This window comes from Rattus norvegicus, chromosome 3 (assembly GCF_021556685.1).
Source record: "Rattus norvegicus strain SHRSP/BbbUtx chromosome 3, alternate assembly SHRSP_T2T, whole genome shotgun sequence".
NCBI lineage: Eukaryota > Metazoa > Chordata > Mammalia > Rodentia > Muridae > Rattus > Rattus norvegicus.
In genome coordinates, this window is record NC_141536.1 from 149,481,555 (window position 1) to 149,498,164 (window position 16,610).

Sequence of the window (16,610 nt, forward strand, 5' to 3'; positions counted from 1 at the left end):
GGAAAGATCTTGCCACAGAGACTATATTTTATGTGAAATTTAACTGAGGGTGGCCCACTTATATAAAGTGCTGGTAGAGAGCATGAAGGCAAGCTGGCAAAGGTCAAGGCTGTAGATGGGTAGATGGTGTGGCTAGTTTTTCAGCTAGAGAGTGTTAGAGGGAAAAATCCCTTCTCTGGACTGCTGTCTGGTGCAGCAGAGGGAGTGTGGACATGAGGGTGCTGTTGAAAGTCTGAATTTTATTCCAAGTGCAGTAGGAAGTTAAGGTGATCTAGCTCATGCCACAGAACAAATGTCAAGTGGGTGAGGTCATGCAGGGGCCATACCTCAGCCTGCCAGGCCAGGGTGGAAGCAGAGAGTGCAGATGTCCGGCCTGCTCCCAGAACAGCGATTGTTTCCCCATCATCGTCCACGACCTTGAAGTCCAGGTCCTCATTATATTTTCTACGCTTTACTTGCCGTCCTGAGCGCCGTTTCTGCAGAACAAACTCACTCATCAGAGCTGCTGTAAATCAAAAGCAAACACTTTCATACAAACACCATCATCTACACTTAGTGACAGGCCAAGCAGGCCTTTTGCAACTTCCCAAAGGAATCTTTTATTCTTTTAAAAACTACATTAACATAGCATGGGAGAAAGTAATGGTATCAATCTCTGAACTATCTGCAGTCAAGGGAGATGTGTTTTAATCATCATAGTAATGATGTGTCACCCATGTCTGCTTCTTTGAGGCAGCCAGGTCCACTGTGCACTGAGCTGGACTGGAGGGAAGGAAGCTTATCCGGCACAGGTGTTGCAGTGCAGGATATAGGTCGGTGATGCGTGTGTGGGCAATGAACACACCTGGGAAGAGCTTTAGAGAACCGTCTCAATTATTGGGGTGTGAAAGGGGGGCATTTATGCCCCAGGGAAGGTACCCAGGGTCTCTGGGGCAAGGTTTTTGAAGCTGGGTGTCACTGGCCAGGGCAGGAGTGCTGGAAGAGCTTCATCTATATAGTCAGGGGCTGCAGAATCCAGGGGGAGGTGGGGGAGAAGCCTGATACTTATCAGGGTAATAAATTCTTCCTAGGGTTGATAGTGAGGGAACCAACTTAATGGAGCCAGGTTGGGAAAAGGGGGATAGCCAACACCTGCTGTGCTACTGTTTGAGGTATTTGGGGCTGAAGCTCCTTGACCCTTCCTTAGTAACCCTGGGCCATTATGGCCCCATAGTGATGTTTTTAATTCTCGTTCCTGGGGCTTCTAGTCCCAAGCAACAAGGATGGAATGTGGCCTCTCAATTCTGTCTTTGAGGGAGGTCCACTCAGGTTTTCTTATATGGTGCTAGTTTTTACTTTTTTTTCAAACTCACGTAACCATCAACTCCTAAAAATGTAGTGTGAAAAATTAATCAACACAAATTTTATTGGTACTTAGACTGAAAATCTCATACACCTAAAAAGCAGAGGTCTTAACTGTGACAAAATCATGTCGCTGTGTGAAGAGGCTTCTAACTAGGCAGCTTAAAACTCTTAGGCAGAACACACGGCAAACAATACAGTGAGTGATGTCCTCCAACAAACTCACAAGGCTCCATCTCTGCCGAGCCTGGGTCCATGCAGCAGGCACTCAAACTAAATACAACAGGCAAGCTACCCTCACTGGCCTTTTCTTCTGAAAGACAGTCTGTAGATCTCTGTGGAGATCTCACTTCTTTACCATCTCGCCTCTCCAATGTCTAATGTCATCTGACGGCTTCATCTCCTTTTTTTAAGATTTATTTTATGTATGAGCGCTCTGGCTGCATGTACACCTGCATGCTAGAAGAGGGCATCAGATCACATAGACAGTTGAAAGCCACCATGAGGTTACTGGGAATTGAACTCAGGACCTCTGGAAGAGCAGCCAGTGCTCTGAACATTGAGCCATTTCTCCAGTCCCATTTGAGGGATTGTTAACAAACAAACAACTTTTTCCTCATTTCCATGTATAAATAACCATCCTACAAACCATGCCCAATGCCATCAACTCAGTGTGCTTGCTCTTCTGCCAGCGATCACCTAACAGCCACCATTCTAGCCAACAGACTACACGGTGATTTTGCTGTGACAGTAGACAGTATGCTGCCTTATAAAGACTGATGTTACAGCCAATGCCTACCTCACATCAATGAAAAACTCAAGGAGACCACGTGGTCTTATTCTGAACGGTTCCACTGCTGTGGATAGTGGAGAAAATGGCACTTTCAAATGTTATAATTCGAGTCCTAGAGAAGGTACCTCAAACCTTAGAAAAGAAAATCCCCAGCATGTCAAGGGCACTTCCATGCATACTGTTAGAAACTAAGTTAGATTGGCACTGTCTGTATGTTTGGAAACTTCCCTTATTATTCTAGTGCGAGCGTGCGTGTGTGTAATTTTTGTATCAGCATGTTCTGTATATCCTGGCCTAGCACTCAGAGCACTACATGGTAAACAGGTCTCTGAATCTTATATAGCCTGACTAACAACTTATTTTTCCACACTGACTGCCCCTGAAGACTATAATGAAATACACCACCTTCAGAGACAGCAAACACACTCAATTCTGGGAGCTTACTATGTATCTATCAGACCTGGAAATAGCCTGGGTGTGGTCTGCGCGCTCAGTCAGCAAGTCGCAGACAGACAGAGCAGCAGGCGATGAATGTCGAGAATGTCCAGTGGCCGTAACCTCCAGCGGGTCCCCAGCCACAGCTGTACCTGGCTGTCTGCAGACTCACTGGGCTCCTCAGGACTCTGCAGAGATGGGTTTGGAAGACTCTGGTCCAGCTCTAAACTCTCCACGGTGGTTTCATTTTTCCTTTTTCCTTTCTTCTTTCTCTCCACTGGGGTTGGTCCTTGATCCTTGCTACAAGACATTCAGAATTAAAACTGTTGGGCAGTTTTAAAAACTCACTGTTAAGGCTATGAAACCATACCCTGAAATTCCAGGGTTAATGTGGACTTGTGCCAGAAATTTAGAGAAACGTGAGAAGAAACACCTGCATGGGTTGAGGCAGGCAGAATTCACCTTATTCATTCCCCATAATGGCTGCCATGGCTATGATTAATGTTCTAGAAAAAATAGGAATTTCTCTAAAACCTCACTTTGAACTTAAGCCAGTCATAACTGGGAAGTTTGATTGCTTCACAGACATTAAGAATCATTAAATTATAACTTCCCTCTACGGTACATGGAAAGAGCAAGCTCTCTAACCTGTCACCCTCTTCTTTTGAGCATGTTTTATATAAAAGGCCTGGAGTGAGTACAGGGGACTCAAAACAAGCACTGCCCTTGCTTTTGTGAGCATGGTAAAGCTCCCCTATAACCACAGCCCAGGGAGGGAGATAGAGGATTCCTTGGAGGTGGGCAGTATATACTACAAGGACCCATCAAGACCCTGGCTTGCCTGTATGATAAATTCTCTACATTTGACAAACACCTTGGAAATACTTTAAGTACTGAACTCTGCTATTTCACCAAAGTTAGTGTTTATGATACCAAACTCATGTATCTCTCTTGTCCTTCCTAGATAATGTGATTAGTTTTTGTATTCCTGATTAATCTTATGCTTTATATACACGGTAAGCACTCAATATTTAAGCAAAGTTTAAAAATTGTTAAGGAATGGAGAAGATAGCTACATTAATGGATGCATTATTTGCACAGGCTGGAGAGACAGCTCAGCAGTTAAGAGCAGTAGGGGCTCTTACAGAAGAGCCAGGCTTGGTTCGCAGCACCCACAAGGAGACTCAAAACTACTTGTAAGTCTAGTTCCGGGGGAGCTGACCCCCTATGCTGGCCTCTAAAGGAACTATATGCATGTGGTGCACAGACAAGTACAGGCAAATGCTCTTATTAATAAATGTTGAAAAGGTTTTTTTTTTTTTTTTTGTAGTTGGGGAAATCTTGGAATGTTTACTTGAACAAAGGCATACATAGAATTCTGAGAAACATTAGAGAGAAACACAGAAACTGGCAATGACTGCAGACATACATCTGTTTATGTACATACAGTACTGAAAGCAGAGCTCTATACCCGCTCATCTCCTTTATACCCCATGGGCTATCGGGCAGGCAACCGTTTATTCTCATTTTATTGTGAAGAATATGAAGTAGAGAGACTAAATGAAATGTCCAGAATTTCAGGGCTAGAAGGCAGTGAAGACGGCTTGAAGCCAGGCAGATTTTGTCTATTCTTGGAGAGTCAAGTGTGGCATTCTTTGGTAACAACAGCTGGGTGGCTAGTAATGCACAGGAACACTGCATGAGAAAGCTAGAAGAACAGCTTCCTAAAGTACAGGCTAGCGTTTGGAAGGCCCATGCTAGATACAGCCAATGAGGACTCAGGGCTAAGACTGAGTTGAGAGACCCAGAAGAAATCAACAGTAAGCCTGTGCAAATGACAGAAAGTGGAGGTCAAGGAAGGAGTTAACAGTGTGGGCATTCTAGTTAGGAGAATTAGCTGATGCTGGGAGAGGTAAGGGCAAGGGGTTTGGAGAGAGTACAGGGTAGGACTGGGTGCCTGTTTACCCAGAATGCTGAACAGTACATCAGTCTTGAATATCCTTTACTACTCGGAGACTCTGTAACTAAGTCAGCGCAAAGCCAGTCCACTTTTGAAGTCCCAATGCTGAAGACTGTTCTGTTTACCCCTTGGAAAAGTTTACAACAAAAACTAGTCCAATCCAAACCAAGGATATGAATGAAACACAATCCTTTTAGAGGATAATAGACTTTAATAAAGAATTTATTGGGGCTGAGGATTTAGCTCAGTGGTAGAGCGCTTACCTAGGAAGCGCAAGGCCCTGGGTTCGGTCCCCAGCTCCAAAAAAAAAGAACCAAAAAAAAAAAAAAAAAAAAAAAGAATTTATTAAAACTTGGCAAGAGAATCAATTTTAATTGTAAAAATTCTCCCAGGAGCTCTTCCTATAGACAAATATGAGGAAGAGGTCTTTTGTAACCCCGAAAATGGGATTTTTAAACAGGACATCAAGAATATATTCCCTGAATTCCTCTTCCAGGATGATTCTAGATAAAATGCATTTTTCTCCTTTGTAATAATTTTTAAAAACCCAAGGCTTGGGGGTTTATCATCAAAACGTTTTATTAATAACTTCTGAGTTTCTATTATTTCTAGATAGATTTGGTCCATGAATACTTGTTTACTCACTATAAGGATCCTCAAAGCCAGTAACTGGTAACAGCTCATAGAATTATATACAGTGTTTGCTTCTGTAGGATGTATATAAAATTGGAATAGCAGAAATTAGCACAGTCCCCAGGCAAGGAGGATGCACAAATTAGTATAGCATTCCATATTTTAAAAATCTAGAAAAAGATCCAGCTACACCGTTTCGGGCATGTCCCTGTAAATTCTTTATTCTACTACAGAGATACTTATCCGTCCATGTTTACTGTTGCTGTATTCATAGTAACTAAGAAGTGGCAGCAGCAAAGATGTCCCTCCACTGAGAATGGAAACTGGAATGGAGACTGAAGTTATTTAGGTCTAGAAAGACAAACATCACACACACGTGTGTGCGTGGGAAAGGATGAGTAGGCTAAGCTGGGGACAAGGACAGAGGGGAGGTGGGGATGAGTGAGTAATATTAAAGATGTCATATAACAACTTACTTTGTACGTGTGTGTGTGTGTGTGTGTGTGTGTGTGTGTGTGTGTGTGTGTGTGTGTGTGTGTGTTTTAAAAATAAGAGTTTAATTGACTGGGTACCCTAATAAGATAAGTAATAGTTATTAAACAAAAAGTTCAGTGCCAGCTATGGAAAAGGCCCCACCCCTTCCTGTAGTTCATCAAGAGGGAGCTCAGAGACCCCTGTTTCTGTGATCTATACAATAATGACCAGCTTGCCAAGATATGCCCAGTGGTGCAACAGTGGCATGGGTGTTACGGAGATAGCCAATGGCTTTCTAACTGGAGTTAAGACCTGCTTTCCAAGAGGACACTCATACCTGTTACTGTGAATCTGGCCAAGAACCAAGGCTGGTGAGTTCATAGGCCTCAAGGGAGACCCTGCCTTCTAAATACCTACCCCTGTATCTACACATGAGTACAACTTTAACCCTCATCAGTTTCACCCCCTCCCAGCAGATGGCAATCACACAGAGCCCCATGCTACCCAGTTTTCACATGTATGTTGGCATTTGAACTCAGGTCTTCATGCCTGCACAGTGAGTATTCTTATCCACTGTGACAGCTTCCCTGCCCCAAAGTAACTTTTAAAAATCTAGCTCTGTGTGTGTGTGTGTGTGTGTGTGTGTGTGTGTGTGTGTGTGTACATCTGCCAAGGTTTGAGTATAGAACTCAGAGAACAACTTCTGGGAGTTGGGTCTCTTCTTCTACTCTGTGGGCCAGGGAACTAACTCATGTTATCAAGCTTGGCAGCAGATACCTTTAAGTGCTAAGCTATCTTCCCAGGCTCCAAATAACTTAAAATAGATACCTATTGCATTGCTAAAATTGATACTATGTTTCTTCTTTTTTGTGTGTAGGGGTTGGGGGATTGGATATTGGATAGGAAGAAAGGCTATAGCTAAGGCTGGGTGATGATACTCTATTCCTTTTGTAACTGACTGGTTTGGAGATGACAGGATAGCTTGGGAGTTCTTCCTTGAAAAAGAAATAATTTGGGATAGTGGGCACCTGTACCCACATCCCCAAACCCCACATACACAATAAAATAATTTTGGAGAGGTGTGGGCAACAATGTTAATGTCTTTATCTACATCATGAAGTTGTGGCAGTCATGATTCTAATCAGGGATGTATAGAGAGTAACTGGAGACAAAAAGCCTTGGAACTCTCAACTGTGATTCTGAAAGTCATAATATCCCCAATTATCAGTTTTTAATTTAAGCTAATTTAAATAGGATCTGCATGGCTTGCAACCAAGAGTTCTGAATAATACAAGGTCCTACCATTCCCTGTTTAACAGCACTGGAGACTGAGCAAAGCAATCTTCTATAGTCCTACCCTTTTTAGCTTCTACCTAGAAAAAATTAACTTGTAGGACAGGGAAGGAAAAGGGAAGACAAGGTGTGTGTGTGCATGCATGTGTGCGTGTGTTAGAGAGAGGGGGGGGGGGGAGAGGGGGAGAGGGAGAGGGAGAGAGGGAGAGGGAGAGGGGGAGAGGGAGAGGGAGAGGGAGAGGGAGAGAGGGAGAGGGAGAGGGGGAGAGAATATGAATAACCAATCTTGGCAACAAAAGGAAACTTGATTTCATAATAAAATATGTATCTACTGTAAGAAAACACCCACTAGGCATTTATAATATACAAGAACTACCAACACACAAACTATACCAAATTCTAAACCTATCTCTCTTGTGTTCTACATGGCTTCATGAACTAAGATTTTTGGGGAATCTTTAGTTTCTGTAGTTTTTATTAGATGGCTTTTCAAACAGACACAAAATAAGTACTGGATAGACAGGATTTCTTATATAGCTCCCCTAACCTTGGCTCCTAGGTGTTTTGAGAAGCATGTGTTAAGGGTTAGTGGATGAGAGGACACATGATGTGTCAGGGCCACACGATTCAGGTCTTACATCACACTGTGTCCATCTATTTGAGGTACTGAAAGAGATTACCAATCAAAGCACATTATTTCAAAGAAGTTGTTCATCCCATTTAAAAGACCTCAAACCCGCCATGCAGTGATGGTGCAGTGGGAACTACAGCCATAACAGGCAAGAATGGGTTACAATCATGACACCAAGGACAGCCCCAGACTCTGCTCACAGCATCCACTGACATCAGAAGCTGAGGACTCCAGCACAGGACCATTATTCCACTGGAGAAACAGCTCCTAAGAGAAGAGTCTCAACCCAGCATCCCCTCAGGCTTTGATACTCCCAGAAGTATGTTGCCAAAATACAGATACTACCCTGAAAAGGCTCGTTTGCACATTTCATTCAACTTCCATAGTACTCACATTTAATTCATCTATAAATAGAGAACGGATTTGGCACAGAAAATAAGGACACTGGTTAAAAGGCACTTGTTTTGGTACAGATGCAATCTGCTGTAGACAAAATGGAGCCAGATCTGTACTGCCTTGGAGGCTTTAACTGTTAAATCTGCATCACTGAAACAAAGACCAGCATAAGCTGGCGACAATACAATAAAACTGGAAGGAGTCACAAACTTCTAAGATGAAGACACAGTCTTTTACCAACCAAAAGCAATTGAAAACAGACACTTAGTTTATAGAAGGGTTTCAAACGTTCAGTGAAGGCAGTTCTATGCCCCACATCCTCCTCCTGACAACATCCTAACTCAGACCTTCACAGTCACTTTTGACTGTTTAAGCAACGCTACTAAAATCTTGGTCACAAAATCACTAAATTCAGATCTTAACATAACTCTCTTATACCTCTCTGCACTCAATGTATTTTGTTGTTATTGCTTAATTTTTTTTTTCTTTTTTTCGGAGCTGGGGACTATTGCTTAATTTTTAATTTGGGCACTTTTTTAAAGTGCCATGTCTTACTATGTAAAGCAGGCTTGCCTGGTAAGCTTCCTGCCTCGGTTTCCCAAGTCCTAGAGTTACAGGCATAAGCCATAATGCCTAGATTCAGATGATGATGCTTTAAATTTTCATAAATTGTTTTCTGAAAGTTTCTTATTCATAAGTCACATGACAGTGGTATTTAAGATATCTCCACTTGGGAGGGAATAGGGAGGCAAAGTTTAGAAGAGAGGCAGAAGGAACACCCATTCAGAGCCTGCCCCACATGTGGCCCATACATATACAGCCACCAAACTAGATAAGATGGATGAAGCAAAGAAGTACAGGCTGACAGGAACCGGATGTAGATCTCTCCTGAGAGACACACCCAGAATACAGCAAATACATAGGCGAATGCCAGCAGGAAACCACTGAACTGAGAACGGGACCCCCATTGAAGGAATCAGAGAAAGGACTGGAAGAGCTTGAAGGGGCTCGAGACCCCATATGAACAACAATGCCAAGCAACCAGAGCTTCCAGGGACTAAGCCACTACCCAAAGACTACACATGGACTGACCCTGGGCTCCAACCTCATAGGTAGCAATGAATAGCCTAGTAAGGGCACCAGTGGAAGGGGAAGCCCTTGGTCCTGCCTGATTCCAGCCACAAAGCAATGTGAGTTCTTTGACCCAGTTAATAAATAATAAAGCTGATCACTGCATCTCCGTCTTTGTTGGCTATTCCTCAGCTGACTTAGAATCAAGACAGAGGAGAAGGGGTTTGATTTAACACTAACATTACTGACGTTGATGAGGCAAGAGCAATGCTTCAGAAAGAGTGGCTGGTTGTAGTAGTAAGGACTGAAAGATAAGAGGCTAAAAGTCTATAAATCAGTGGCCAGACTCCTGCAGTAATCCAGGTAACCAGTGAGTCATTTATAACCATCAGGTATTACCCAGGGTTAAAATCAATAACTGCTTAAATAAAAACAAGTACTTGAGCCAATTTCCAAAATTACCCCCCCCACACACACACACACATATACACCTTAATTACTAACTTCTGTTTGTTTTTTTGAGACAGGGGTTCTCTGTGTAGCTCTGGCTGTTCTGGAACTCACCCTGTAGACCAGGCTAGCCTCAAATTCACAGAAATTCACCCACATCAATATGGCATCATAACTAAAAACTGGTTGACTGGAATCATTAATTAAGGGAGCTGAAATAATTTTACAAAGATACAAAAGAAATCAAAGGTTCAATAGTTGAAAGCCCTATCTGAGCTACACAGAAGAGTATAACTACAGGTTAGTGGCATACAGCCCTGAAGTACAGACAGAACAAGCATGGGTCCATATTTCTAAAGAGATGGCCACCCTTACTACCTGCCATTCTCCTCCCAAGGAGCATCTCTTGGATTTCTAAAGCTCAAGCGTTCACTGTCCTCCATGTTAACAGCCTGCAAAAGGACAAGAACATCTCTAACAAAGTCACTTATTCACTTAATTACATCAAAACCACACTCCTCCACACTCCTTAATGCTGGAAGGTCTTCACTGGTCAGAACCTTGACTTTGCCTCTACAGTTGATATTCGATTTTGTTTCATGAAACAACTACCTATTTTCCTAAAGTAGAATTTATTACAATGTTTACATATCAAGAACTTGTTTTATATCATATATAGTATCAGTGTGAACTTTAAGGAGAAGTCAATAAAATGTGAACATCAGAGACCACCAGAATGTGGGTGAGTTCAGATACGTTCTGTACTGTCCTCCAAGCCAGAGGACAGCTTCTCTAGTTACCCCAATTCTCAAGAACTCATGATTCACTGCAGTTCTCTATAAGACTAAAATAAGTAACTCTACTAATCTGATTTTCCTTTTTCAAATATCCCCTTTACCTTAAAAAAAAAAAAAAAGTAAGTTCCCCAAAACAATATACAAGGGAAATGATTGGCAGAAGCAAAAATTACTATGCCACCCTAACCACATTGGAGATCAGAGTATCCTTCCAACGCTAAATGAGAAATAAAGCCTCTAAGATTTTCACTGGTCTAAACACTGACTTCGCCTGCCCTTCTTGGTCTTCTAAGGTGGACAGTATTTTATAACTACTCTGCCAGCTGCATCCCTAGGACCATTCTACATTTAAGTCTTCTGGACAGATAAAAATGAAATCCCTGTGGGAGTGAACATTATGAAGAACATTTACATTTGGATTAAGAATTATCCATCTGGTCCTGATAAACTCTCCTTCTGAAAAGGAAACTAGTCACAAAGCAAACTTGAAATTGCACTTCAAATACTTTACAAAACACCTCCGTGTTCTGACCCAAGATGGAGAGGTATGTGGTAACCTATCACATAGGAGCATAATACAAACAACAGTATGCTATGTTCTCAACACTCATATCAACCTCTAAGACTTCATGGTCTGACAGCAAAGAGAGACAGACAGCTTGCCTCTGTATTAGACTTCAGAAACTTAAGTTCTTTGAGTTAAGGCATATGCATTCTTTTGTTTATATTTGTTCAGAAAGTCTAAATGTGATACTATGCAGAAATAACCTGAAAAAGACATCACAGCTGTATAGAGCAAATATTAACTTCTCTGTGTGAGGAGTGCAGCTGCTACATGTTCTCTCCTGTTACCCACCCACTATATGGTGAGTCTGCACCTAGGCCTCTGACCTACACAAGTCATCATGTTCTCCTCTGGCCTCATTTATTCAGCATTGCTCCAATAGCTACGGGTGGGTCAGGGACTGTGCCAGACACTGAACTAGAAAATTAGATCAGAAATGGCCTTGCAACAGAGTGTAGAGTCTGGGAGGAAAGTTAGTTCTCTTGTACATAGAGTTCTGTCTGCCTATGGCCCTGCCAGACTACCATACCACTGACTCCTGCAGCTATGTCTATACCACTGCTGTCTAAGTGTCCTTGCTATCAGATCTAGGATGTCCTATGTAGTATGTTGTAGACAAGTTAACATTTAAACTTTGTTGCTGTTGTAGTTTATTTCATTTCGTTTTTGGAGACAGGGTTTCTCTGTGTGGCCCTGGCTGTCCTAGAACTCACTCTGTAACTAGGCTGGCCTCAGACTCAACAGATTCATTTACTAAGTGCTGGGACTCAAGGCATGTGTCACTACTGCCTGGCTTAAATTCTTTTAGAAACAAACTGAACACGAAGAAATTTTATGACCAGGAGGTGAGACAGGCTTCATTTCTGGTTGACCACTAACAGGACATAAAGAACATAAGCACAAGGCATGCAAAAAGTACACCTAGACCTGCGGTAGGATACCAGTCACCATAGGAAGAATGCTAAGTATTAGGAACACAGACTAAAAAGGACCATTGGAATCTGAAGAAGGTTAGCAATTCTTAGTATTCCCTAAAAGCAAAGTGTTTTTTGAAGTCTGACTTTGGAAATTAGAATTAGAAAACAGTTAGAAATTAGAGCACACCACCTGCCATTAATGGCAGAGGTTATGGAAGCACAGCACACAGCTTGGGCCAGCAGAAGCATGGTTAGGTCAGGCCTAGGGGTTGGGCTAACAGGAGAGGAGAGCAGCGCCGTGAAGGAAAGAAAGGGCGGGCAAGGAGCAGAGTACACACCTGGCCTTCTTGGGCTTTGTCCTGGGTCCACAGTCAGTGCAGCTCCTCTTCTCTTTACCCTCCTTGGTACCGGAGGCCTCCCGGGGCTTCCGGGGCTTCTTCACGCCGTCTTTCTGCTTTGCCTCCTTGGGCTCCTTGGCTCTCTTAGGCTCCTTGGCCCTTCTGGGTTCTTTTGGCTCTTTAGGTTCTCGTTTCCTCTTTGGCTTAGGCTCCCTGTCCTTGCTAGCCTTTGTCCCCTCTTGCTCCCCTGGCTCCTTTTTCTTCCGTTTCTTCTTTACTCCAGTGCCTCTGCCTCCATTATCCTCCATCCCATTATGGGACATCAACTTCCTAGAAAAAAGGGTGTCAGCTTCCTCTTCAGTAGTATAGAAGTCCTTCTGGGGCAGACAATGATTGGCAGCTTCTTCAATGTTCTCTCCCTGATCAGGACTGCAATCGAATGGTGATGGTGATTTGTAGTCAAAGTTAACGGAGGCATCCGACATTGGGGAGTGATTCAAAGCTCTTAACTTGGACAACTGTGAAAGAGAAAGCAAGCACATTACTCTCTCACTGCTGCATACAAAGTGTACTATTAGGTGTGAAGACAGATTGAGTCAGTGAGAAGTGATTATTTGAGTCACTACTAAGTGCTAGTTCTAGTATACTAGGCCCTGGGATACAGTAGCAAGCAGGACACAGCCACTGTGACCTATGCATCAGTAGCATGGTGCTGATAACATGTCACAAGTCAGCATGTGAGCCACTGAGATCGCTTACAGGCAAAGATGTGTGTGTTTACCTAGGAGCCATGTTCAATCCCAGAACACTTGCAAAGGTGAGAAGACTCTGTAAAAGGTGGAAACCAACTGACCTGCAACTTTCATGCAAGCACCATGGCATGCACACCTACACAAACATATCGCACACACAAATTCTTATTTTAGTACATAATTAGTATATAAAACCTGAAGGCTTTTTCTCTCTGAGGAAATCTGAGATTGTTTTTAGTATTTTACCTAAAACAGGTATGTCTACGATAGTTCTCTACAAAAACAAATCAAACAACAACAACAACAAAACGAAAAAACAACCCTCCAGATGCCATCTAATCCTAGGCATACTGCGGAGCTCTGCGTTGGGATTTACCATGCTCACACACTGCTGCTGATGCAAGTGTGATGAAACCTCCTGACTGTGAACCAAGGTAAGTTCCTGGGGCGAGAAGACAAGATGCTTGCACCACTTCACCTCTCAAAACCCATTCTCATCAGTCACCCAGAAGCATCAGCACTGTGGAGGTCTGACTCTGAACAAGTATGATCACTCCAAGTTTTATCTTTTTAAAACGTTTACTCTCTTGTGTATCCCTGTACACAGGCACACAGGTCAGAGTGCAATTTGGAATGTAGGTCCTGGGGACTGAACTCAGATTGTCAGCATTGGTGTCAAGTGCCTTTATCTGCTGAGCCATCTTGCTGGCTCACAGTTTTACTTTTAACAGTAAGTAAAACTAGGCCTGTTATACAAGTCACTGAATGCTTCTTGATGCAATCCCAAATACCTTTGGCCACTTAAAAAAAATCAAACTACCCACATAGGAGGAAAATTTGCTGTGACAAATGCCAGAAGAAATATGTCACAGGAGCTAAGGTAACCATTTCTGAGTACAATCAAATGTATGCAGTCTCTCAGAGAACAATTTTAGGGAAATAATTCTTTGGAGGTAGAAGTTTCATCTCATACTTTCAGTCTGGTATTCCAAAAAGTACTTGCCATTTCATAACCAGTAAGTTGGCAATGGTCTGATAATAATGTGGGTACTAGCTCCAGGGGCAGCACTCATTCCTTAATTTAGAACAAAGAATGACCTAGGGGAGCCCAGATGAGTCAGCTTTCTAGGAAGATGGTAAAATTGCACTGTGGTAATAGTTTAGAAACAGGACCATTTGTGAATGCTCACTCTCCTATTAAAAGGCCTGGCAAGTTATAAACCACAAACACTTGCCCAGGTTGTGTGGTTTCCCTCCAGTGTGTTGCTTCCCCAAGCTGTACCCACACTTCCTGGCCTACACTGGGAATAAAAACATTGTAAACTTGGCCCCATGTTACCCTGTCTGCTTTTTCTAGTGCCCTCTCCCAGTCTGAGGCTCACAGCATGACACTTATATTGAGATCACTGGAGAAAAACAGCAAAGAAAGGTTTTTCTTTTGGATCTTTACAATAAGCGAAGTCCTGATAATAAACTATCCTAACTCCTGGGGGCAACAGCTGTTCTTACAAGACTCAGTGTTTTAAGAAAGGAATGGAAGACTCTATGTACTCGTCCTGGGAGTATTAATGAATTCCATGCCATAGACACCTGGGCATGAGATCAAGTTTCCTTAGTGTGCAACAATGAGTAAACTAGGACTGTTAGGTATTCAGTTCTAACAGAACATATCACCTCCTGTGAGGCTTGGGAAAGAGCTCAGAAAAGGGAGTAGAAACAATTTAAGAGTTGGAGGATGGAGAAGAATAACACAAAACAACAATCTTCTGGACATGACACAGTGGCTGTACCCATGAATCCACAGCAGTGGTAGCTCCCTGCCTGGAGAAGCCCCACTCTCTCCACAGGAGCTGTAGACAAAACAGTTAATGGCTGCTGGAGGGAAGGGGAGCCTCAAGTAAATGAACTCATATCCATACTCATTCAGGCAATCCTAACTTAAAAGAGGAAAAAAAAGACATACTTGATGTAGGAGGAGGACTTTAGAAGATTTGAGGGGATGGGGAAGGGATAAGAGAGAATGGGGGAGACTTTGATCAATAACCATTATGTATGTATGAAAATAAAATACATTTTAAGGGGCATAAATTGAAAAGTAATTTGCTTATTAAAGACTTTCAAAGCCTAAAAGACCGAATTTCATCAAGATAGCTTGTTCTAGGTCAGTGAGACCGTCATGACTGGGTCTCCGTGTTCATGCAGGAGGCTTTCCAAAGACGGAAGCGGGCAGTAGCAAAGAGAACTAGATCCAGAGGAAATCTACAGCAGCTGCTGACATGCAGCACAGAAGGCCATACAGAGACACTAAGACGACATAAGGCACAGGGACTGACCTCTAACCTCTACAACCATCTAACGAGGTCACTATGAAGATGCCCAGTCTGCAGAGGGCGCTGTGGAGAACTGGTGACTGTAAGGAATGTGCCCTGACCATACAGCTAGTAAGTGGAGGACTGTGGATTTGAAATCTGACAAACACTAATATGTATTTTCATGGCCTCCCAGGGAGCCAGACCAGGTTATTAGGTCACCAGGCCATCCAGATGAGACTTGATTAAACATGTTAAATATGAGTATATACATTACTTTGGGAAAGGTCAGGTAGTCTTTACTAAACTAAATATACACCTACCTGCTATCTACAAAGTCCCACTACCAGGAATCATAGATGTTTATGCAGGAACAACCCCCCTACCCACCCCTACACACACCAATGTACAGGTAAGAGAGAAAACAACTTGCCAAGGCTAAACACCTAAGTGACAGAGCTGGTGCTTTCTAAAGGGAAAGAGCACAATTATTTGATGTTGAAAGGGTAAGAGGCAAGTATTATTAAAATTAAATTAAATTTAAATTTAAATTTTGGGGTTGGTAATACATGGAAGCATTTTTTATGTTGGGAACTTGAATCCTATGTCAGTATCTCCACTGTGACACGGCTCTAACAGGGACAGCTCCAGAGACCGTAGTCCATAACAATAATTTGCTTCATCCCAGCAACTTAAATAGGGGTAAGAGTCTAGGAACAGAGTGTAAACAGAAAGGAAAGGGGCTGTTAAAACCAAAACAAACAAACAAACAAACAAACAAGTGGCGTTCCTTTGATCTAAGCTCATTAACCCACAGCACTCCTTGAAAAATAGTTATATCTACAAGAACTGCATTTATCATAATTAAAAAGGTTTAAAAATGGGGTTGGGGATTTAGCTCAGTGGTAGAGCGCTTACCTAGGAAGCACAAGACCCTGGGTTCGGTCCCCAGCTCCGAAAAAAAGAACAAAAAAAAAAAAAAAAAAAAAAAGGTTTAAAAATAAATGAAAAGATTATGGTCCAAGGCAATGGTTCTCAAATTAAGAGAAGTCCATTTAGCCCATTATCACAGGAAAAAGCCTAGGTTAAAAGAAACCTTTACACATGATGTATGTACGTATGTATACATGTGTATGTACTAATAAAGCGGAAGCTGGCAGATAACCTTTGCCCTAGGAAACTGGTGTCCATATGGGATGGAGGAAAGTGGAGGTAGACGTACTGGAGTGAAGAAGATCTAGAGAAAACTGGCCCAGGCAGCCAGAGGGAATAAAGAGTAGTGAGGACAGAGAAGCCAAGCCAAAGAGATCAGGAGAGCCAAGCAGCTGAAGAGGGCCAACTTGGTCCACTCTTGTCAGTGAGTCCCTCAACAGACACACCCTACCTCCCTCTCAAGAGAGCCAGAAGTCTTCACTCTGGTGCTAGTGTCCTGCTTCATTCATGTACCTGAGAGGC

At 42.6% G+C, this 16,610-nt stretch overlaps 1 protein-coding gene across 26 annotated transcripts in view; it reads right to left on the reverse strand.

The window, feature by feature from the left end:
* Chd6 (chromodomain helicase DNA binding protein 6) overlaps positions 1-16,610 on the reverse strand; it is a 161,664-nt gene that overhangs the window by 91,049 nt on the left and 54,005 nt on the right. For all 26 annotated transcript variants that reach the window (XR_015683017.1, XR_015683011.1, XR_015683010.1 and 23 more), the window contains 3 exon segments: positions 12,095-12,612; positions 2,722-2,869; positions 327-476 (listed from right to left, as the gene is read on the reverse strand). Coding sequence is in view for 9 of the 26 variants with exons in the window: in NM_001434092.1 (NP_001421021.1) it covers positions 327-476; positions 2,722-2,869; positions 12,095-12,612 (816 nt within the window). In the remaining 17 variants the exon portion in view is untranslated.